This window comes from Pelobates fuscus, chromosome 5 (assembly GCF_036172605.1).
Source record: "Pelobates fuscus isolate aPelFus1 chromosome 5, aPelFus1.pri, whole genome shotgun sequence".
NCBI classification, from domain to species: Eukaryota; Metazoa; Chordata; class Amphibia; order Anura; family Pelobatidae; genus Pelobates; species Pelobates fuscus.
The window spans coordinates 348,132,036-348,155,454 of record NC_086321.1 but is presented as its reverse complement, the minus strand read 5'-3'; the positions used below and the strand labels follow the sequence as shown (position 1 = coordinate 348,155,454).

The 23,419-nt window shown below is 40.0% G+C and overlaps 1 protein-coding gene across 1 annotated transcript in view; it reads left to right on the top strand.

Annotated features, from left to right (window-relative positions):
- The first annotated feature begins 13,122 nt into the window (after positions 1-13,122).
- Positions 13,123-23,419, top strand: part of LOC134612264 (mucin-3B-like) — a 33,707-nt gene continuing 23,410 nt past the window's right edge. The window contains exon 1 of the mRNA XM_063456611.1: positions 13,123-23,416. Coding sequence (XP_063312681.1) covers positions 13,123-23,416 — 10,294 coding nt within the window. The remainder of the gene's footprint in view (positions 23,417-23,419) is intronic.

Sequence of the window (23,419 nt, the reverse complement as noted above, 5' to 3'; positions counted from 1 at the left end):
AGAAGTTAACTTTGACTGTTGTTTTAATTATTTAGACCCAGATGGGAGGTTTATCATACTGGTTGGTCAAATGAATGGGATAGATTACACTCTGGTTAATGTGTATCTACCCAATAAGGATCCAATTAAAACATTGGTCAAAATTCTAGATATGATGGAGCAAGTAAAAAATGGTATAGTTATGATTGCGGGTGACTTTAACTGTATTTGTGATACCTTAATGGATAAAAATTAGCTAAAAATAAAAAAATAGACAAATCCTTGAAAAGACAGGCAGCATCATTAAATAGAGGGTTAAAGAAAGCGCAATTGTTTGATTGTTGGAGATTATTCCATCCTAATGAAAAGAATACGACCCATAGATCAATCCCTCACAATTCATTTGCTAGGATAGATATGATTATGGGTAATTTAAATTTAATACAGACGATGTCTACAATCTCTATTGTTGAAAATACTTGGTCAGACCATCATATGGTAATTGCAGATATGGTGGGAACTCGAAGACCCCCCACGATCTGGAGACTGGTAGATTATCTATTAAAGGATAAAACTAATGTAGATCATATAGAGAAGCTAATTGATTATTTTATTAAGGAGAACTCATCTGAGGATATATCTAAAGAATGCCTATGGTGTTCCTTTAAAGTAGTCATCAGGGGACACTGGATAAAATTAGCAAGTCATCAAAAAAAGAATGTAGATAAGATTTTGTCAGATCTCTACATAGAATTTTATAATCTTGCTAAAGCTAATAAGCAATCTTTTTCTGAGAGGAGAGCATCTGCTATTAAAATCTGCCAAGAAAAGATAAATGCACAGATCAAAATTAGGATAGAACGTAATTTTAAAAAAACTTAATAATAATTATTATTATAAGAATAATCGTGTTGATTCAATGTTAACTAACAAATTAAAGAAAAAAAGGTCTGAGCAAAAAATCTCCAAACTAGGAGATGGTAAAAATTTTGTCTACAAACCAGATGAAATTGCTAATAAATTTAGGTTATTCTACGAGAATTTATATAATCTGAATAAGTCCCCTGATATAGGTATGATCGAGAAATACTTAGAAAAATCTAATTTGTTAAAAATATCCCTTGAACAAAAATTAAGACTTAATAGAACTATATCTCAGAACGAAGTTGAATTAGCTATTGATAAGCTTGTTAATAGAAAAGCCCCAGGTCCGGATGGATATACGAATTTGTTTTATAAGGTCTTTAAAAAACGACTTCTCCCGCTATTAACAAACACCTTTAACGAACTGGCGATTAAGGGATCTGCTTCTGTAGACCTATTAAGGGCACATATCACTCCGATTTTAAAACAAGGTAAAATCCCCTACGAAGTGAGCAATTATCGCCCTATTTTGTTGGTCAATGTTGACATTAAACTCTATGCCACAATTCTAGCGGAACGTTTAAAAACAGTATTGCCATTACTTATCCATCAGGATCAGATAGGCTTTATGCTGGTTAGGCACCCATTTAATAATACGCGTAGGGTCCTGAATCTGCTGGACTGGGCGCGGGCTGAGGGAACCCCCCTCCTGACCCTGTCGGTGGATGCTGAAAAAGCCTTCGACAGGGTCGGGTGGGGGTTTCTGAGGAGAACTCTCTCTCAATTTGGTTTTGAAGGGTGGTTTATGGACACAGTTGGGGCTATATATTCGAACCCTTCGGCCCGCATAGTAACTCGTGATATTTGCTCAGAATGGTTACGTATTAATAATGGGACAAGGCAGGGGTGCCCTCTTTCCCCCCTTCTATATGTATTATCATTAGAACCTTTAGCGAATAACATTAGACAAAATGATGGGATTAGAGGAATGGGTCCACAAAATGATGAATGGAAAATATGTCTATATGCAGATGATATCCTAATTTCTATAACAGAGCCTCACGTTTCGCTCCCATATCTAATGCAAGAATTTGACAACTATAGTAGTGTCTCAAATTATAGCTTGAATATGAATAAAGCAATAGCCCTGTCTACTAATATACAAAGAGATAAATTAACATTGTTAAAGAAAGAGTTTGACTTTAAATGGACAAAAAAAGAGTTTCCTTATCTAGGGGTGATTATATCTGCAGATACAAAAAGGACTATGGAAATTAATTTTCTGAAATTGTTAAAATAAACTAACACCCTACTAAAAGAATGGAGAGTACATGAAATCTCCTGGTGGGGAAGGATTAACACCATTAAAGCCTACTGTTACGGACCGTTTCAGCATAAAAGGGTAAAAATCCGTTTAGGCGATAATCCCCTTTTCACAAAAAGGCATAGCTACTGTAAAAGCACCAAAACTCACGAATTGGATATAGGCGAATGCACCAAACTCCCGAACTGCATACAAGGGAATAAGGTAGCACTCCAAACTCCCGAACTGGAACCTCACGAATTGCTGCTAGCAGACGAACAGGAAAAGCTCCCAAGCGGCTTACACTCCTGGCAGTCAGTCCCTATCAGCATACAGTGAATCCCCCCCAAGAACGAGACAAGGCTCCGTGTTGAGGGTCAAGCAGTGGTCTGTTTATTCAGGGCTACCTGCCCCTGTATTTATGCAGGTCTCCCACCTGGTGGACACTCCCCTAGGGGACCAGATGGAAGACTGAAACAGCAGACAGACATGTATCATTTTCGTACACACAGCCACAATACTTTCCCACAATGCATCTTGGTTTCCTCCTCCCTGCCCTGGAGATAATTAATGAAGTAATTCAATTATCTCCCAGGACAAAGGCCAGACTCCATTATGCACATGGTGACACAGAAACAGACTATCACTTTAAAATACATACAGACACATTTTATACATAAAACACAGACATGTAACATATCCCCAGATAGCTCAGGTCTGGGTGCACATTATTAGGTGAATGGCACTCAGACCACACAAATACATTTTAATTGCCATGGAGCCAAAGTCTTTAATTATACGAACAGGCTCCATGGCAGGCTATCTGGGTTACTACAGTTCACATAAAACATAAAATACCGAATTTCCCTGCATTCACCAAATTCATACGAATGAGAACCAGGGGCTGGAGGTTCAGCGGTGCCTGCACGGAAAAGTGTCCGATTTTGGTGCATGAAAGCCGGGCAGAAAAGTGCTGGCTGCCCAGGGAGCTCCAGACCAGCGCCACCTAGCGGCCGCTAAGTGTAACAGCGGCCACACAGTTAACAGGCAATTAACCGCAGCTTCAGGGAGGTAAATTGGCAGCACACTCCAGCTTCTGGGTGGCCAATTAACAGCGCCGGCCGGCTTCCCACGGCTCTGGGGAGGTTGGTGAACGGCTGTTTGTTCGGTAGATGAAATCTACCGAACTGCTGTGCAGAAAGGGAGAAATAAATCCTTCTGCACAGTAAAATTAACCCTTTAGCTGCCGGTCCATAATCCAAAGGCAGCAGGCGGGCAACCAGGCTCCTCCAATACAATGTGGCGAGATTGGTTTCGTCACAATGGACATACTGAAACTTTTTGGACACTTCCTCTTCCCCTCCCCCGGATCCATTGTTCTCCAGCAGGGTGTTGTCCCAGGGACAAGGAAAAGCCATGCTTGCAAGTGAAAACAAAGGACTTCGACCTAACCGTTAAACCCCTGAACATAGAAACATAGAAACATAGAATGTGACGGCAGATAAGAACCATTCGGCCCATCTAGTCTGCCCAGTTTTCTAAATACTTTCATTAGTCCCTGGCATTATCTTATAGTTAGGATAGCCTTATGCCTATCCCACGCATGCTTAAACTCCTTTACTGTGTTAACCTCTACCACTTCAGCTGGAAGGCTATTCCATGCATCCACTACCCTCTCAGTAAAGTAATACTTCCTGATATTATTTTTAAACCTTTGTCCTTCTAATTTTAGACTATGTCCTCTGGTTGTGGTAGTTTTTCTTCTTTTAAATATAGTCTCCTCTTTTACTGTGTTGATTCCCTTTATGTATTTAAATGTTTCTATCATATCCCCCCTGTCTCGTCTTTCCACCAAGCTATACATGTTAAGATCCTTTAACCTTTCCTGGTAAGTTTTATCCTGCAATCCATGAACCAGTTTAGTAGCCCTTCTTTGAACTCTCTCTAAGGTATCAATATCCTTCTGAAGATATGGTCTCCAGTACTGTGTACAGTACTCCAAGTGAGGTCTCACCAGTGTTCTGTACAATGGCATGAGCACTTCCCTCTTTCTACTGCTAATACCTCTCCCTATACAACCAAGCATTCTGCTAGCATTTCCTGCTGCTCTATTACATTGTCTGCCTACCTTTAAGTCCTCAGAAATAATCACCCCTAAATCCCTTTCCTCAGATGTTGAGGTTAGGACTCTATCAAATATTCTGTACTCTGCCCTTGGGTTTTTACGTCCAAGATGCATTATCTTGCACTTATCCACATTAAATGTCAGTTGCCACAACTCTGACCATTTTTCTAGTTTACCTAAATCATTTGCCATTTGGCTTATCCCTCCTGGAACATCAACCCTGTTACATATCTTAGTATCATCCGCAAAAAGACACACCTTACCATCAAGACCTTCTGCAATATCACTAATAAAAATATTAAAGAGAATGGGTCCAAGTACAGATCCCTGAGGTACCCCACTGGTGACAAGCCCAAGCTTCGAATATACTCCATTGACTACAACCCTCTGTTGCCTGTCACTCAGCCACTGCCTTACCCATTCAACAATATTGGAAGCCAAACTCACAGATTGCAGTTTATTGATAAGCCTTCTATGTGCAACAGTGTCAAAAGCCTTACTGAAATCTAGGTAAACAATGTCTACTGCACCACCCTGATCTATAATTTTAGTTACCCAATCAAAAAAATCAATAAGATTAGTTTGGCCTGATCTCCCTGAAGTAAACCCATGTTGTCTCTGATCTTGAAATCCATGTGTTTTTAGATGTTCAACAATCCTATCCTTTAACATGGTTTCCATCACTTTCCCCACTACTGAAGTAAGGCTTACTGGCCTATAGTTGCCCGACTCCTCCCTATTACCTTTCTTGTGAATGGGCACAACATTCGCTAACTTCCAATCTTCTGGGACTACTCCTGTTAACAATGATTGGTTAAATAAATCTGTTAATGGTTTTGCTAGTACACCACTAAGCTCTTTTAATAGCTTTGGGTGTATTCCATCAGGTCCCATTGACTTATTTGTCTTTACTTTTGACAGTTGAAATAGAACCTCTTCCTCTGTAAACTCACGTGTAATAAATGACTAATTTATCCTTTTTTTTAACAGAGGTCCCTTTCCTTCATTTTCAGCTGTAAATACCGAACAAAAATATTCATTGAGGCAGTCAGCTAGACCTTTATCCTCATCTACATACCTTCCTTCTTTTGTTTTTAATCTAACTAATCCTTGTTTTACTTTTCTTTTCTCATTTATGTATCTAAAAAAAGTTTGGTCCCCCTTTTTTACTGACTGTGCTATTTTCTCTTCTGTGTGTGATTTGGAAGCTCTTATAACTTGCTTAGCCTCTTTCTGCCTAATCTTATAGGTCATTCTGTCTTCCTCACTCTGGTTTTTTTTATAATTACTAAATGCTAACTTTTTGTTTTTTACTATTTTGGCCACATCTGCGGAGTACCACAGTGGTTTCTTGAATTTTTTGCTTTTACTGACAAGCCTAATGCAATTTTCTGTTGCCTTCAGTAGTGCAGCTTTTAAATAATCCCATTTATTTTGGACTCCATTTAAGTTGCTCCAGTCTGATAATGACTCCTTTACACATATTCTAATTTTAGAAAAGTCTGTTTTTCTAAAGTCTAAAACTTTTGTTTTTGTGTGGTGTGACTCAGTCACTGTTCTTATATTAAACCACACTGACTGATGATCACTGGATCCTAAACTTTCACCTACAGTAATATCTGATACCAAATCTCCATTTGTTAACACTAAATCTAGTATGGCCTCTTTACGAGTTGGCTCCTCAACGACTTGTTTTAGAGACAATCCCAGTAGGGAGTTTATAATTTGTGTGCTTCTGGCACAAGTAGCTATTTTTGTTTTCCAATTCACATCAGGAAGATTAAAGTCACCCATGGTGATAACTTCCCCCTTCATTGTCATTTTATCTATTTCTTCAACTAGTAGATTATCTAACTCTTCAATTTGTCCTGGGGGCCTATAAATCACACCTACACGAACTACTGTGTGATTACCAAATTCTAACGTAACCCAAATGGACTCTATGTTCGTCTCACTAACCTTTATTAGGCTAGATTTTATGCTATCCTTCACATACAGGGCCACCCCTCCCCCTTTCTTGCCTTCCCTGTCTTTTCTATATAAAGAGTACCCTGGTATTGCTATGTCCCAGTCATTTTTTTCATTATACCATGTCTCAGTAACAGCGACTAAATCTACACTATCAGTTGCCATTATTGCCACAAGTTCATGGATCTTATTCCCTAAACTGCGAGCATTTGTAGACATGACTCTAAGCTTATCATTTTTTAACACACTTGCTACAGGCACCTTCTGTCCTTGTTTTGGGGGACAATTGGATTGATGTTTTATCACCCTTTTGCCCCCCCCTCCTAGTTTAAATACATCTTAGCAAAACCTCTGAACTGCTCACTGAGAACATTTGTTCCCTTTTGAGAAAGATGCAAACCATCTTTTTTGTACAGTTTATTTCCGTTCCAAACAGAGCTACCATGAGCAATAAAGCCAAATCCTTACTCCCGACACCATTCACCAAGCCACAAGTTAAAGTCCCTAATACGCATCCGCCTGTCATTCTGAGTGTTATGCACAGGCAGAACTTCAGAGAATGACAGTGTGGAAGCAACCTGCCGTATATCATTGGCAAAAACACTAAAAACATCCTTAACCTCTGAAACCTCATTGCAAGCCAAGTCATTTGTCCCTAAATGGACAAGTACATCCAATTCCCCTTCCTGCTTTGCTTGCTTAACAATATTACAGATACGTCTCCTGTCTCTGTGAGCAGTAGCTCCGGGAAGACACCTCACAAGACCACCATTGTCCATCTCCACACCTCTTATGATGGAATCCCCCAACAACAACTGCTTTCTATTAGGCCTCATCATAGTCTTCAAGCCTCTCTGCACAACACCACTGGCCTCAATGCCTCTCTCCACAACAGCACTAGCCTCAGTGCCTCTCTCCACAACACCTCTAGCCTCAGTGCCTCTCTCCACAACACCTCTAGCCTCAGTGCCTCTCTCCACAACACCTCTAGCCTCAGTGCCTCTCTCCACAACACCTCTAGCCTCAGTGCCTCTCTCCACAACACCACTAGCCTCAGTGCCTCTCTGCACAACACCACTAGCCTCAGTGCCTCTCTGCACAACACCACTAGCCTCAGTGCCTCTCTGCACAACACCACTAGCCTCAGTGCCTCTCTGCACAACACCACTAGCCTCAGTGCCTGTCTCCATGACACCATTACACTCTGAAAGTGCAGAAAATGAATTATGTAGAACAACAGACTGTGCAATATGCCTTTTATCCACAACTCTAAGTCTACCAGATCCTACAGTAATCCATCTGCCATTCCTAGTATGTCTCTGTGGCAGTGGCTTTGCAGCAACCTATTCAAGTGAATTTTGGATATGTTTGTCCCCAAGTTATACTGGTTAAAATAATATAAGTTTTATGTATGTACGATGTTAACTCACAAAGTTATAAAAATGTATAAAAAGTGTAACTTTTCAGCTTGGAGATAATTGAGTAGATACAGTAATTGACTCAATTATCTCCTAAGCAGAGGGGAGGAATATGCTGGGTGTGTTTCTATTGTCCCATTGTGTCTGATTGGCTGCTGTACTTGCATTGTATGTGTTGTAATGTGTTTATTGGTTGTTCTGCAAAACCCTGTGAGCAGTACTAGGTTTTGTGGATTGTGAATAAAAGAGGCTGTATGTGCCAGTACAGAGAGTTCTATTTTTACCCTCAACTTGAGTCCTGTCTCTTATTGGGGGAATCTGCTACAAGGGATTGCTATGCTAGGCATATTCCCTTGCTATAATCACTGAGCTCTTGTAAGAGCTTGTTCCTGCTTCGTTCTGAAGGGAGATAGCTGCAGCCTGCGGTGCTTATGGTGTCTGGTGGAGTGCTTGGAGTCCTCTGGAAGCGCTAGGAGCATCTTTCAACGGAGGTACCCAGTCAGGGTGCCAGTTGATCCGTTACATTGGTGGCAGCAGTGGGATGGCGTCCTAGTGCGAGGAGAAGCAGCTCAGAGACACCGGTAACGTGTGGAGTTGTGCAGCGTCCCTATATTCAGCAACATAATGGAACCAGCAGTGGCTACAGCAAGCATGGCGTATAGCTACTCCATACTAGAGTTTGGCACGATGGTAGGGTTGCACCTGAAGTTTTACGGACCCAATCCAGAGGAGAAATACGTGCGGTTCGTGTGGGACATGGTGACCCGGAACCTACAACACAGGGCGTTGAGGGAAGGCCAGTGGGCACGTTGGGAGAAACTCCAGCCACAGGTAGAGTGGGACGATGAAGAAACCGAGGTGGCCGGTGGAGATGGGACCGAGGTCTCTCTACCGGCCCTACAGGGATGCTGGGCACCCGGCCCAGATCCCCAGCGGCAGTATGTTTTACAGGGAGGGGAGACAGTCGGTCTCACTCCCCAGCGGCAGAATGTGTTATTGGAGGAAGAGACAACCGGTCTCCCTCCCCAACAGCAACCAGAGGTACCCGAGGTAGAGGACCTCATAGACTGGTCCTGGGAGGACCCCCTGCAGGCAGGTGGAGATGGGACCGAGATCTCTCCACCGGCCCTACAGGGATGCTGGGCAACCGGCCCAGATCCCCAACTAGAGCTGGAGTTACAGAAAGTGGAGAGCATCGACCTCCCCCCCCAGCAGCAGCCGGAGTACCAGGGGGAGGTAAGTGATATTTCTCCTCCCCAGTCAACTCCTTTGTTCCCTGACCCCCCAGCAGAAGAGCTGGCAACTGGGCAGAGCGCCGCTGGCCTCTGTCCTCCCTTGTTTCCTTCCCCTGAGCCTGACTTTCTACAGGCTGCCCCAGCGGAAGAGCTGGCAACTGGGCAGAGCGCCGCTGGCCTCTGTCCTTCCTTTTTTCCTTACCCTGAGACTACCCCAGCTCTGACCCCGGAGCAGAGCACATTGGGCATCTGGCCCCCAAGTACTCAGAGCCATTTGCCCAGCAAGGCCGAGGGTGCCACAGTTTCACCCCACAACTTGGGACCTACAGGCCAGTATGACTTATTGTGGGGGGGCTATTCTGTGAATTCTTTATTGTGGGGGGGCTACACTGCTAAATTTGTTTTGTGGGTTAGACCCTCTGTGAACTATGTACCGTGGGTGGGCCATTCTGTGAATTCTTTATTGTGGGGGGGCTACACTGCTAAATTTGTTTTGTGGGTGGGCTACTCTGCTAATTTTGTTTTATGGGTGGGCTGCCCGACTAATCTAGGTACTGACCGGCAGAAGGTCAGGTACCTGGTTAGTCTATCCCCGAATGGGAAGATATGTAGCGAAAGCCACTTCGCCACTGTGTTTTGGAGGGGGCTGCTTGCCCGCCTCTTACCGTGTGACTACGGTCCCTGGGCGATTTGGCCCTTTATGCACGGTATTTGGGCATACTGTGTTTTATTGTGCGGCTACTGGCTCTTTAAGCACAGTGAATGGACTTTTATTGTACTGTGCTGGCCTTTTAAAAACAGTGTATGGACATACTGAAACTTTTTGGACACTTCCTCTTCCCCTCCCCCGGATCCATTGTTCTCCAGCAGGGTGTTGTCCCAGGGACAAGGAAAAGCCATGCTTGCAAGTGAAAACAAAGGACTTCGACCTAACCGTTAAACCCCTGAACCTATTCAAGTGAATTTTGGATATGTTTGTCCCCAAGTTATACTGGTTAAAATAATATAAGTTTTATGTATGTACGATGTTAACTCACAAAGTTATAAAAATGTATAAAAAGTGTAACTTTTCAGCTTGGAGATAATTGAGTAGATACAGTAATTGACTCAATTATCTCCTAAGCAGAGGGGAGGAATATGCTGGGTGTGTTTCTATTGTCCCATTGTGTCTGATTGGCTGCTGTACTTGCATTGTATGTGTTGTAATGTGTTTATTGGTTGTTCTGCAAAACCCTGTGAGCAGTACTAGGTTTTGTGGATTGTGAATAAAAGAGGCTGTATGTGCCAGTACAGAGAGTTCTATTTTTACCCTCAACTTTAGTCCTGTCTCTTATTGGGGGAATCTGCTACAAGGGATTGCTATGCTAGGCATATTCCCTTGCTATAATCACTGAGCTCTTGTAAGAGCTTGTTCCTGCTTCGTTCAGAAGGGAGATAGCTGCAGCCTGCGGTGCTTATGGTGTCTGGTGGAGTGCTTGGAGTCCTCTGGAAGCGCTAGGAGCATCTTTCAACGGAGGTACCCAGTCGGGGTGCCAGTTGATCCGTTAGATCCATACACTGTTTTTAAAAGGCCAGCACAGTACAATAAAAGTCCATTCACTGTGCTTAAAGGGCCAGTAGCCGCACAATAAAACACAGTATGCCCAAATACCGTGCATAAAGGGCCAAATCGCCCAGGGACCGTAGTCACACGGTAAGAGGCGGGCAAGCAGCCCCCTCCAAAACACAGTGGCGAAGTGGCTTTCGCTACACCTACATAATCCCAAAATGGGCTTACCTCTTTGGGATGCTCCCTCTCTCGATATCTACTCATTGGTTACCCATGTTACAAAATAGTTTTACATCTTATATATGGAGAGGAAAGAGACCAAGAATCAATACGTATACCCTATCCAAGAAAGCACAACAGGGGGGATTAGGATATCCCTTAATTTCCCAAATTTATCAGGCCAATATGGTGGTACATGCCAGCAATCTACAACTAAGTGATTCTAAAAATCAAGCTTGGTATAAGATCAAAGCAGCTAGAACTGGATTGGATAATCTGGAATTTCTCCTATGGAGAGAAGCAAGTCAGAATAATCAAATGGTTGAGATCCCATTTCATTATCCTTTACCCTTAATTCAAACACTAAAAGAATGGAATATTATAAAGAGAAAACTAAAAATTAATAAAAAAATTTATGAAAATTTGGATTTAAGTTCCTTGGAACTTTATATGCTGGAGATTAACTTAGTAAACTGGTACAAAGACCCTAATTATAAGATAAAAGATATTATATATATTATAATGATCAACAATTAAAAAGCTTTGAAGTACTTAAAGCCTTGTTGGATTTACCCTCCAGAGAAATATTCAATTATCTTCGTATAAAGAGCTATCTCAAAAATAAACTATTAGTCCTAAATGGTCAATTGGGAAAACTGTTTAGAAATTTTTTTTTCCAACTCAAGGGCTAAAAAGATGTTTTCTCTGGCGATTGAATTAATAAAACTAAAAGGTATTCCAGATATCCCCAATGCTTTAATTAAATGGGAAAATGACTTGGCAATTTCTATTTCTTTTGATATTTGGTGCAAATCTTTTTTGATGACTAAAAAAGCTATACGTTGTTTGAATATTCTAGAGACCTTTACTAAAATTATGTATAGATGGTATTTGGTACCGATTAGACTAGCAAAAATATCGGATTCCAATCCACCAAATTGCTGGCGGTGTTTTCAACAAGATGGCTCTATGCTTCATATCTGGTGGGCATGCCCTAGAAATAAGCCTTTGTGGATTATCTTATTTAACTTAATATACAGGATTGGGGGTCTTAGAATGGAGCATACACCAGAAATTGCTCTTCTCCATATTATGGGGGAAGAATTACAAGGTATCCATGAAATTGTAACCCTACACTGTTTACTAGCAACTAAAATTCTTATCGCGAGATCGTGGAAAAGTATTTTGATCCCTAATAGAGACCAAGTTATAACCCAATTGTTATACCAACTGGAGATGGAAAAAGGGATTATACTTATGAATGACGATCTTAATGTTGATACTCTGACGTTATATTCCAATCTTATTGATATGATTAAAGGGCTGGTATGAAACGTGGATAATTGCTCCCTGACCATATATTCATCCTATATTGATATCAGGTCTATCATTGATTTTTTTTTTTTTCTTTTCTCAATATGGAACTTTTAGACCTGATGATTTATTTATTTTATTCCTGACCGGTTATATATGTCTGTATATGTCTTTTCTATATGAGTATTGGTATCTTAGATATGTGATGACTTGATATACTAATTATGTAAGTTTAACCTTTAGGCATAGTAACAGTTATCCAACTGATATACATGATTTAATCGGAAAACTCTATGTTTTGTACGTCTATCCGAAAGAGGTTGTCTTTGTTGTAATTCCTCTTTCGGCGTTGTATTGTATTTTTATTGTCATATTTGTCCTTTTTTCTGTACTAAAAAATCTAATAAAAAGAAATTAAAAAAAAAAAAAAAAGAATGCAAAATTACACCCTAGATGGTAGTGAATTAGGGATAACCACACACGAGAAGGATTTGTGAATTGTTATAGACAACAAATAAGGCCAGTAAGGTTTTGTCATGTATAAATAGGGGCATAAATTCTCGTGGCGAAAATATAATTTTGCCTCTTTATAAATCACTGGTAAGACCACACCTTGAATAAGCTGTACAATTTTGGGCACCTGTTCTAAAGAAGGACATCATGGAACTAGAAAAATTGCAGAGACGGGCTACAAAATTGATAAAAGTAATGAAGCATTTTAGTTACGAAGAAAGGTTAAAAATTCAAATCTCTTTAGTTTGGAAAAACTGCGCTTCAGAGGGGATATGATAACATTATTAGAAATATGTTCAGGGCCAGTACAAACCATTATCTGAAAATCTATTCAAAAACAGGGCTATATATAGGTCACACATTTAGGCTGGAAGAAATAAGATTTAGTCTAAGCTAAAGAAAGGTGTTATTCCCTATATATAGACTCGATTATTTCTGTTAACATTGCTAATATATTCTAAATTAAGATTGATTAAAAAGGTTGTGCTACTATTGCTCCAACAAAAACAGTATTCTGAATATTATAAAAAATGTTGGGTTTTGTGATAACTTGCTAATACTTATGCATTCATGTTTTCCATACAATAATTCTAATATAAATAATAATTTCAGGGACCATCAGTATAATATTCATAATGACAGAACCCAATGTGGCCACCACGGTTACAGGAAAACCAACAACCAATGTATCAGAACAAGACACAAGCAGTATATCATCCCTACCTCCAGAACAAGGAGCAGGTCTAATTCCAAAAGCTATTGCAAACGAAACCACAAGCTCCACGTCTGTAAGTTCTCCAGGAACTAACATAGAAAGTACTGATTCTTCCTTTGAAGCCACAATTTCTAGAGTTGTGCAAGGAATGACAAATTCTGCATCAACTACTAAGCTTGTTGTCAAACCAGATTATTCATCAATTACTACATCCGAAGAGACAACAGGATTCATTAGTTCAACTGAAACATCTACAGAGGAAACCTTTCTCAGAAATATAACATCAGAACAGGTTACACATACAGAATTATCAACAGCTGATGTAAGAACAATATCTACTGTAAATACTACTACAAAAGAGAGGACAACGTATAACGTAACCACTACTTCTGATATTCTCACTGATGCTACACTTTCCTCAACAGCCCGGAATATCCCAAATCAAACAACATCTTTGCTGCAGAAAACCACAACTATTTCAGCAAACGATATGCAACAGGTCAACTCAGCTTCTGAAGTAACATTTACAACAAAAGAAAATAACACATTTACAAATACAGCTAAACCACAGACCAAAAATACCCTTGCGACAGCCAATTCATCAGAAAAAACTTCAAGCAATATACCAACAATTTCAGATGATGAAAGTTATCACGAAAAAAGGACTCCAATAAAAGCAACTTTAGCAAGTGTTACACCGGAAGTTCTCACAAATAGTGCAATTATCTCGGCATCCCATGATACCACAACTGCTGAAGTACCAGCTACAATTCAAGAAATCGGAAATTCTATAGTGACAACACTGGCAGATTTAACATTTGACTCTACAGAAATAAATACATCAATAAAAAAAACAGTAACTACATCTGAAACACAGACAAATGAAGGTTTCACAACAACCATTACATCTGAACCAAATACAAATCAGAGAGGATCACCTTTATCAGCAGCCATTACAAATTTTATTAAAGCCACTACTAGTAAGGAGAAAACAAGCTCAAACTTAGCTACAGATCCAGAGGTTTTCACTGACATATCTACTTCCACATCACATGACACCACAAGGGCTTTAAAAGCTACGATCTCAACATCAACCACTCTACAAAATATAAACACGAGTGATGTTGCAGAAAGTATTCTATCAGAGAAGGTCAAAGAACATTTTACAACCTCCATTGCATCAGAACATACTTTAACCCATGTAACATCCGATTTAGAAAGGGGTGTAACAAGTTCTTCTATTACAAACACTCCATTACAGACAAACACTTTCAACAATACTAGTACATTAAACGTTCTCACAAAATTTGAAAGTACCTCTATACCCCCCGATACCACAGCTGCTGAGGTAACATCTACAATTGAAGAAATGAAAAATTCTACAGTCACCACATTGGCTGGTATAACATCAGGTTCAACAGAATCTCAAACACCAGGGGAGTCCACAACATCAATTGCTACAGCTGAGGTGCACACAAAGGAAGTTTTCTCAACAATCATTAGATCAGAGCAGGTTTCTACAAATAGTGAGACAAGTTCAGAAACTACAATCACAAATATTGCTACTATGACTACTCCAAAGGTGACTGCAAGCGCCACAGGCACACTTTTGTTTACATCTAATGATGCCACAAGTGTTTCAGAAACCTCTGTCCCTAAAAGAACAACATCCTCCACTTCAACCTCTGGGCCTAACGTCATCTCTACTGTAGCAGAAGAAACTACATCATCAGAAAAGTTGGCGGAAAGTTTAACAATCTATTTTGCATCCGAACATGCTTCAACTACTGAAATATCAGATTCAGAAGGCAGTGTAACAAGTCCATCATTTACAAACAGTCCATTACAGACAACAACTTTAACCACTACTAGTATACCAGAGATTCTCACAAAAGTTGATATTACCTCTATAGCCCCTGATGCTACAACTGCTGAAGTAACATCTACCATTCAAGAAATGAATAAATCTACAGCCACCACATTGGCTAGTATAACATCAGGTTCTACAGGATCTCAAACATTAGTGGAGTCCACAACATCAACTGCTACAGCTGAGATGCGCCTAACAGAAGGATTCTTAACAACCATTACATCAAAAAAGATTTCTACAAGTAGTGAGCCAAGTTCAGCAACAGTAATCACAAATATTGTTACTATGACTACTCCAGAGGTGTCTGAAAGCTCCACAGATGAATTTTCTTTTACATCTCATGATTCCACAAGTGGTTCAGAAACCTCTCTTCCGAAGAGAACAACAACCTCTACTTTAACCTCTGGGCCTAATCTTAACTCTATTGCTGCAGTGGAATCTACGTTACCAGAAAATTTGCAGGAAAACTTTACAACTTCCTTAACATCAGAACATGTAACTACAGGTAGAGAGTCAAGTTCAGAAACAGCAATCACAAATATTGCTAGTATGACTACTCCAATAGTGACTCCAAGCTCCACAGACATATCTTCTTTCCCATCCCATGAAGCCGCAAGTGTTTCAGAAACCTCTGTTCCTAATAAAACAACAACCTCTACTTCAACCCCTGATCCTAATGTAATTTCTACTGCATCAGAAGAAACTACTTCATCACAAAAGTTGGTGGAAAGTTTTACAACCTCTTTTGCATCCGAACATTCTTCAAGCACTGTAACATCAGATTCAGAAGGCGGTGTAACAAGCTCATCAATTACAGACACTCCATTACAGACAACCACTTTAATCCCTACTAGCACACCAAAGGTTCTTACAAAAGTTGGAATTATCTCCATACCCCCTGATACTACAACTCCTGAGATAACATCTACAATTCAAGAAATCAAAAATTCTACATCCACCACATTGGCTGGTATAAAATCAGGTTCTACAGATTCTCAAACACCAGTGGAGTCCACAGCATCAATTGCTGCAGCTGAGATACGCACAATGGAAGGTTTCTCAACAACCACTACATCAGAAAAGATATCTACAGGTATTGAGCCAAGTTCAGAAACAGCAATCACAAATATTGTTAATATGAATACTCCAAAGGTGCCTGCAAGCTCTACAGATGAATATTCTTTTACAACTCATGATGCCACAGGTGCTTTAGAACCCTCTCTTTCGAAAAGAACAACAACCTCTACTATAACCCCTAGGCCTAATGTTATCTCTACTGCTGCAGAGGAAACTACGTCACCAGACAATTCGCAGGAAAACTTTAAAACCTCCATACCATCAGAACATACTTCAACCCATGTAACATCAGACTCAGAAGTTGGTGTAACAGGTTCTTCTATTACAAACACTCCATTGCAAACAAACACTTTAAACAATACTAGTACATTAGACGTTCTCACAACATTTGAAAGAACCTCTATACCCCCCGATACCACAGCTGCTGACGTAACATCTACAATTGAAGAAATGAAAAATTCTACAGCCACCACATTGGCTGGTATAACATCAGGTTCTATAAAATCTCAAACATCAGTGGTGTCCACAACATCAATTGCTACAGCTGAGATGCACACAATGGAAGGTTTCTCAACAACCATTACATCAGAGCAGGTTTCTACAAGTAGTGAGTCTAGTTCAGCAGCAGCAATCACAAATCATGTTACTATGACTACTCCAGAGGTGTCTTCAAGCTCCACAGATGAATTTTCTTTTACATCTCATGATTCCACAAGTTTTTCAGAAACCTCTCCTCCGAAGAGAACAACAACCTCTACTTTAACCTCTTTGACTAATCTTAACTCTACTGCTGCAGTGGAAACTGCGTTACTAGACAATTTGCAAGGAAACTTTACAACTTCCTTAAAATCAGAACATATTACTACAGGTAGAGAGTCAAGTTCAGAAACAGAAATCACAAATATTGTTACTATGACTACTCCAAAGGTGACTCCAAGCTCCACAGACATATCTTCTCTCCCATTCCATGAAGCTGCAAGTGTTTCAGAAACCTCTGTTCCTAATAAAACAACAACCTTTACTTCAACCCCTGGTTCTAATGTCATTTCTACTGCATCAGAAGAAACTACTTTATTACAAAAGTTGGTGGAAAGTTTTTCAACCTCTTTTGCATCCGAACATTCTTCAAGCACTGTAACATCAGATTCAGAAGGCGGTATAACAAGCTCGTCAATTACAAACACTCCATTACAGACAACCATTTTAATCCCTACTAGCACACCACAGGTTCTCACAAAAGTTGACATTAGCTCCATTCCCCCTGATACTACAACTGCTGAGATAACATCTACAATTCAAGAAATCAAAAATTCTACATCCACCACATTGGCTGGTATAACATCAGGTTCTACAGATTATCAAACACCAGTGGAGTCCACAGCATCAATTGCTACAGCTGAGATAAGCACAATGGAAGGTTTCTCAACAACCACTACATCAGAAAAGATATCTACAGTTATTGAGCCAAGTTCAGAAACTGCAATCACAAATATTGTTACTATGAATACTCCAAAGGTGCCTGCAAGCTCTACATATGAATATTCTTTTACAACTCATGATGCCAAAAGTGCTTTAGAACCCTCTCTTTCGATAGGAACAACAACCTCTACCTTAGCCCCTAGGCATAATGTTATATCTACTGCTGCAGAGGAAACTACGTTACCAGACAATTTGCAAGGAAACTTTACAACTTCCTTAAAATCAGAACATATTACTACAGGTAGAGAGTCAAGTTCAGAAACAGCAATCACAAATATTGTTACTATGACTACTCCAAAGGTGACTCCAAGCTCCACAGACATATCTTCTCTCCCATCCCATGAAGCTGCAAGTGTTTCAGAAACCTCTGTTCCTAAGAAAACAACAACCTTTACTTCAACCCCTGGTTCTAATGTCATTTCTACTGCATCAGAAGAAACTACTTTATTACAAAAGTTGGTGGAAAGTTTTACAACCTCTTTTGCATCCGAACATTCTTCAAGCACTGTAACATCAGATTCAGAAGGCGGTGTAACAAGCTCGTCAATTACAAACACTCCATTACAGACAACCATTTTAATCCCTACTAGCACACCACAGGTTCTCACAAAAGTTGGAATTATCTCCATACCCCCTGATACTACAACTCCTGAGATAACATCTACAATTCAAGAAATGAAAAATTCTACATCCACCACATTGGCTGTTATAACATCAGGTTCTACAGATTATCAAACACCAGTGGAGTCCACAGCATCAATTGCAACAGCTGAGATAAGCACAATGGAAGGTTTCTCAACAACCACTACATCAGAAAAGATATCTACAGTTATTGAGCCAAGTTCAGAAACTGCAATCACAAATATTGTTACTATGACTACTCCAGAGGTGTCTGCAAGCTCCACAGATGAATTTTCTTTTACATCTCATGATTCCACAAGTGGTTCAGAATCCTCTCTTCCGAAGAGAACAACAACCTCTACTTTAACCTCTGGGCCTAATCTTAACTCTACTGCTGCAGTGGAATCTACGTTACCAGACAATTCGCAGGAAAACTTTACAACTTCCTTAACATCAGAACATGTAACTACAGGTAGAGAGTCAAGTTCAGAAACAGCAATCACAAATATTGTTAGTATGACTACTCCAATAGTGACTCCAAGCTCCACAGACATATCTTCTTTCCCATCCCATGAAGCCGCAAGTGTTTCAGAAACCTCTGTTCCTAATAAAACAACAACCTCTACTTCAACCCCTGATCCTAATGTAATTTCTACTGCATCAGAAGAAACTACTTCATCACACAAGTTGGTGGAAAGTTTTACAACCTCTTTTGCATCCGATCATTCTTCAAGCACTGTAACATCAGATTCAGAAGGCGGTGTAACAAGCTCATCAATTACAGACACTCCATTACAGACAACCACTTTAATACCTACTAAAACACCACAGGTTCTCACAAAAGTTGTAATTATCTCCATACCCCCTGATACTACAACTCCTGAGATAACATCTACAATTCAAGAAATGAAAAATTCTACAGCCACCACATCGGTTGGTATAACATCAGGTTCTACAGATTCTCAAACACCAGTGGAGTCCACAGCATCAATTGCTACAGCTGAGATAAGCACAATGGAAGGTTTCTCAACAACCACTACATCAGAAAAGATTTCTACAGGTATTGAGCCAAGTTCAGAAACAGCAATCACAAATATTGTTACTATGAATACTCCAAAAGTGCCTGCAAGCTCTACAGATGAATATTCTTTTACAACTCATGATGCCACAAGTGCTTTAGAACCCTCTCTTTCGAAAGGAACAACAACCTCTACCTTAACCCTTAGGCCTAATGTTATCTCTACTGCTGCAGACGAAACTACGTCACCAGACAATTCGAAGGAAAACTTTACAACTTCCATAACATCAGAACATGTTACTACAGGTAGAGAGTCAAGTTCAGAAACAGCAATCACAAATATTGTTAGTATGACTACTCCAAAGATGACTCCAAGCTCCACAGACATATCTTCTCTCCCATCCCATGAAGCCGCAAGTGTTTCAGAAACCTCTGTTCCTAATAAAACAACAACCTCTACTTCAACCCCTGGTCCTAATGTAATGTCTACTGCATCAGAAGAAACTGCTTCATCACAAAAGTTGGTGGAAAGTTTTACAACCTCTTTTGCATCCAAACATTCTTCAAGCACTGTAACATCAGATTCAGAAGGTGGTGTAACAAGCTCATCAATTACAGACACTCCATTACAGACAACCACTTTAATCCCTACTAGCACACCACAGGTTCTCACAAAAGTTGACATTATCTCCATACCCCCTGATACTACAACTGCTGAGATACCATCTACAATTCAAGAAATCAAAAATTCTACATCCACCACATTGGCTGGTATAACATCAGGTTCTACAGATTCTCAAACACCAGTGGAGTCCACATCATCAATTGCTACAGCTGAGATAAGCACAATGGAAGGTTTCTCAACAACCACTACATCAGAAAAGATATCTACAGGTATTGAGCCAAGTTCAGAAACAGCAATCACAAATATTGTTACTATGAACACTCCAAAGGTGCCTGCAAGCTCTACAGATGAATATTCTTTTACAACTCATGATGCCACAGGTGCTTTAGAACCCTCTCTTTCGAAAAGAACAACAACCTCTACTTTAACCCCTAGGCCTAATGTTATCTCTACTCCTGCAGAGGAAACTACATCACCAGACAATTCGCAGGAAAACTTTACAACCTCCATACCATCAGAACATACTTCAACCCATGTAACATCAGATTCAGAAGTTGGTGTAACAAGTTCTTCTGTTACAAACACTCCATTACAGACAAACAATTTAAACAATACTAGTACATTAGATGTTTTCACAACATTTGAAACTACCTCTATACGCCCCGATACCACAGCTGCTGAGGTAACATCTACAATTGAAGAAATGAAAAATTCTACAGTCACCACATTGGCTGGTATAACATCAGGTTCTATAAAATCTCAAACATCAGTGGAGTCCACAACATCAATTGCTACAGCTGAGATGCACACAATGGAAGGTTTCTCAACAACCATTACATCAGAGCAGGTTTCTACAAGTAGTGAGTCTAGTTCAGCAACAGCAATCACAAATATTGTTACTATGACCACTCCAGATGTGTCTTCAAGCTCCACAGATGAATTTTCTTTTACATCTCATGATTCCACAAGTGGTTCAGAAACCTCTCTTCCGAAGAGAACAGCAACCTCTACTTTAACCTCTGGGCCTATTCTTAACTCTACTGCTGCAGTGGAATCTACGTTACCAGACAATTCACAGGAAAACTTTACAACTTCCTTAACATCAGAACATGTAACTACAGGTAGAGAGTCAAGTTCAGAAACAGCAATCACAAATATTGTTAGTATGACTACTCCAATAGTGACTCCAAGCTCCACAGACATATCATCTTTCCCATCCCATGAAGCCGCAAGTGTTTCAGAAACCTCTGTTCCTAATAAAACAAAAACCTCTACTTCAACCCCTGATCCTAATGTAATTTCTACCGCATCAGAAGAAACTACTTCATCACAAAAGTTGGTGGACAGTTTTACAACCTCTTTTGCATCCGAACATTCTTCAAGCACTGTAACATCAGATTCAGAAGGCGGTGTAACAAGCTCATCAATTACAGACACTCCATTACAGACAACCACTTTAATCCCTACTAGCACACCACATTTTCTTACAAAAGTTGTAATTATCTCCATACCCCCTGATACTACAACTCCTGAGATAACATCTACAATTCAAGAAATCAAAAATTCCACATCCACCACATTGGCTGGTATAACATCAGGTTCTACAGATTCTCAAACACCAGTGGAGTCCACATCATCAATTGCTACAGCTGAGATAAGCACAATGGAAGGTTTCTCAACAACCACTAGATCAGAAAAGATATCTACAGGTATTGAGCCAAGTTCAGAAACAGCAATCACAAATATTGTTACTATGAATACTCCAAAGGTGCCTGCAAGCTCTAAAGATGAATATTCTTTTACAACTCATGATGCCACAAGTGCTTTAGAACCCTCTCTTTCGAAAGGAACAACAACCTCTACCTTAACCCCTAGGCCTAATGTTATCTCTACTGCTGCAGAGGAAACTACGTCACCAGACAATTCGCAGGAATACTTTACAACATCCATAACATCAGAACATGTTACTACAGGTAGAGAGTCAAGTTCAGAAACAGCAATCACAAATATTGTTAGTATGACTAGTCCAATAGTGACTCCAATCTCCACAGACATATCATCTTTCCCATCCCATGAAGCCGCAAGTGTTTCAGAAACCTCTGTTCCTAGTAAAACAACAACCTCTACTTCAACCCCTGATCCTAATGTAATTTCAACTGCTTCAGAAGAAACTACTTCATCACCAAAGTTGGTGGAAAGTTTTACAACCTCTTTTGCATCCGAACATTCTTCAAGCACTGTAACATCAGATTCAGAAGGCGGTGTAACAAGCTCATCAATTACAGACACTCCATTACAGACAACCACTTTAATCCCTACTAGCACACCACAGGTTCTCACAAAAGTTGGAATTATCTCCATACCCCCTGATACTACAACTCCTGAGATAACATCTACAATTCAAGAAATGAAAAATTCTACAGCCACCACATCGCCTGGTATAACATCAGGTTCTACAGATTCTCAAACACCAGTGGAGTCCACAGCATCAATTGCTACAGCTGAGATAAGCACAATGGAAGGTTTCTCAACAACCACTACATCAGAAAAGATTTCTACAGGTATTGAGCCAAGTTCAGAAACAGCAATCACAAATATTGTTACTATGAATACTCCAAAAGTGCCTGCAAGCTCTACAGATGAATATTCTTTTACAACTCATGATGCCACAAGTGCTTTAGAACCCTCTCTTTCGAAAGGAACAACAACCTCTACCTTAACCCCTAGGCCTAATGTTATCTCTACTGCTGCAGAGGAAACTACGTCACCAGACAATTCGAAGGAAAACTTTACAACTTCCATAACATCAGAACATGTTACTACAGGTAGAGAGTCAAGTTCAGAAACAGCAATCACAAATATTGTTAGTATGACTACTCCAAAGATGACTCCAAGCTCCACAGTCATATCTTCTCTCCCATCCCATGAAGCCGCAAGTGTTTCAGAAACCTCTGTTCCTAATAAAACAACAACCTCTATTTCAACCCCTGGTCCTAATGCAATGTCTACTGCATCAGAAGAAACTGCTTCATCACAAAAGTTGGTGGAAAGTTTTACAACCTCTTTTGCATCCAAACATTCTTCAAGCACTGTAACATCAGATTCAGAAGGTGGTGTAACAAGCTCATTAATTACAGACACTCCATTACAGACAACCACTTTAATCCCTACTAGCACACCACAGGTTCTCACAAAAGTTGACATTATCTCCATACCTCCTGATACTACAACTGCTGAGATACCATCTACAATTCAAGAAATCAAAAATTCTACATCCACCACATTGGCTGGTATAACATCAGGTTCTACAGATTCTCAAACACCAGTGGAGTCCACATCATCAATTGCTACAGCTGAGATAAGCACAATGGAAGGTTTCTCAACAACCACTACATCAGAAAAGATATCTACAGGTATTGAGCCAAGTTCAGAAACAGCAATCACAAATATTGTTACTATGAACACTCCAAAGGTGCCTGCAAGCTCTACAGATGAATATTCTTTTACAACTCATGATGCCACAGGTG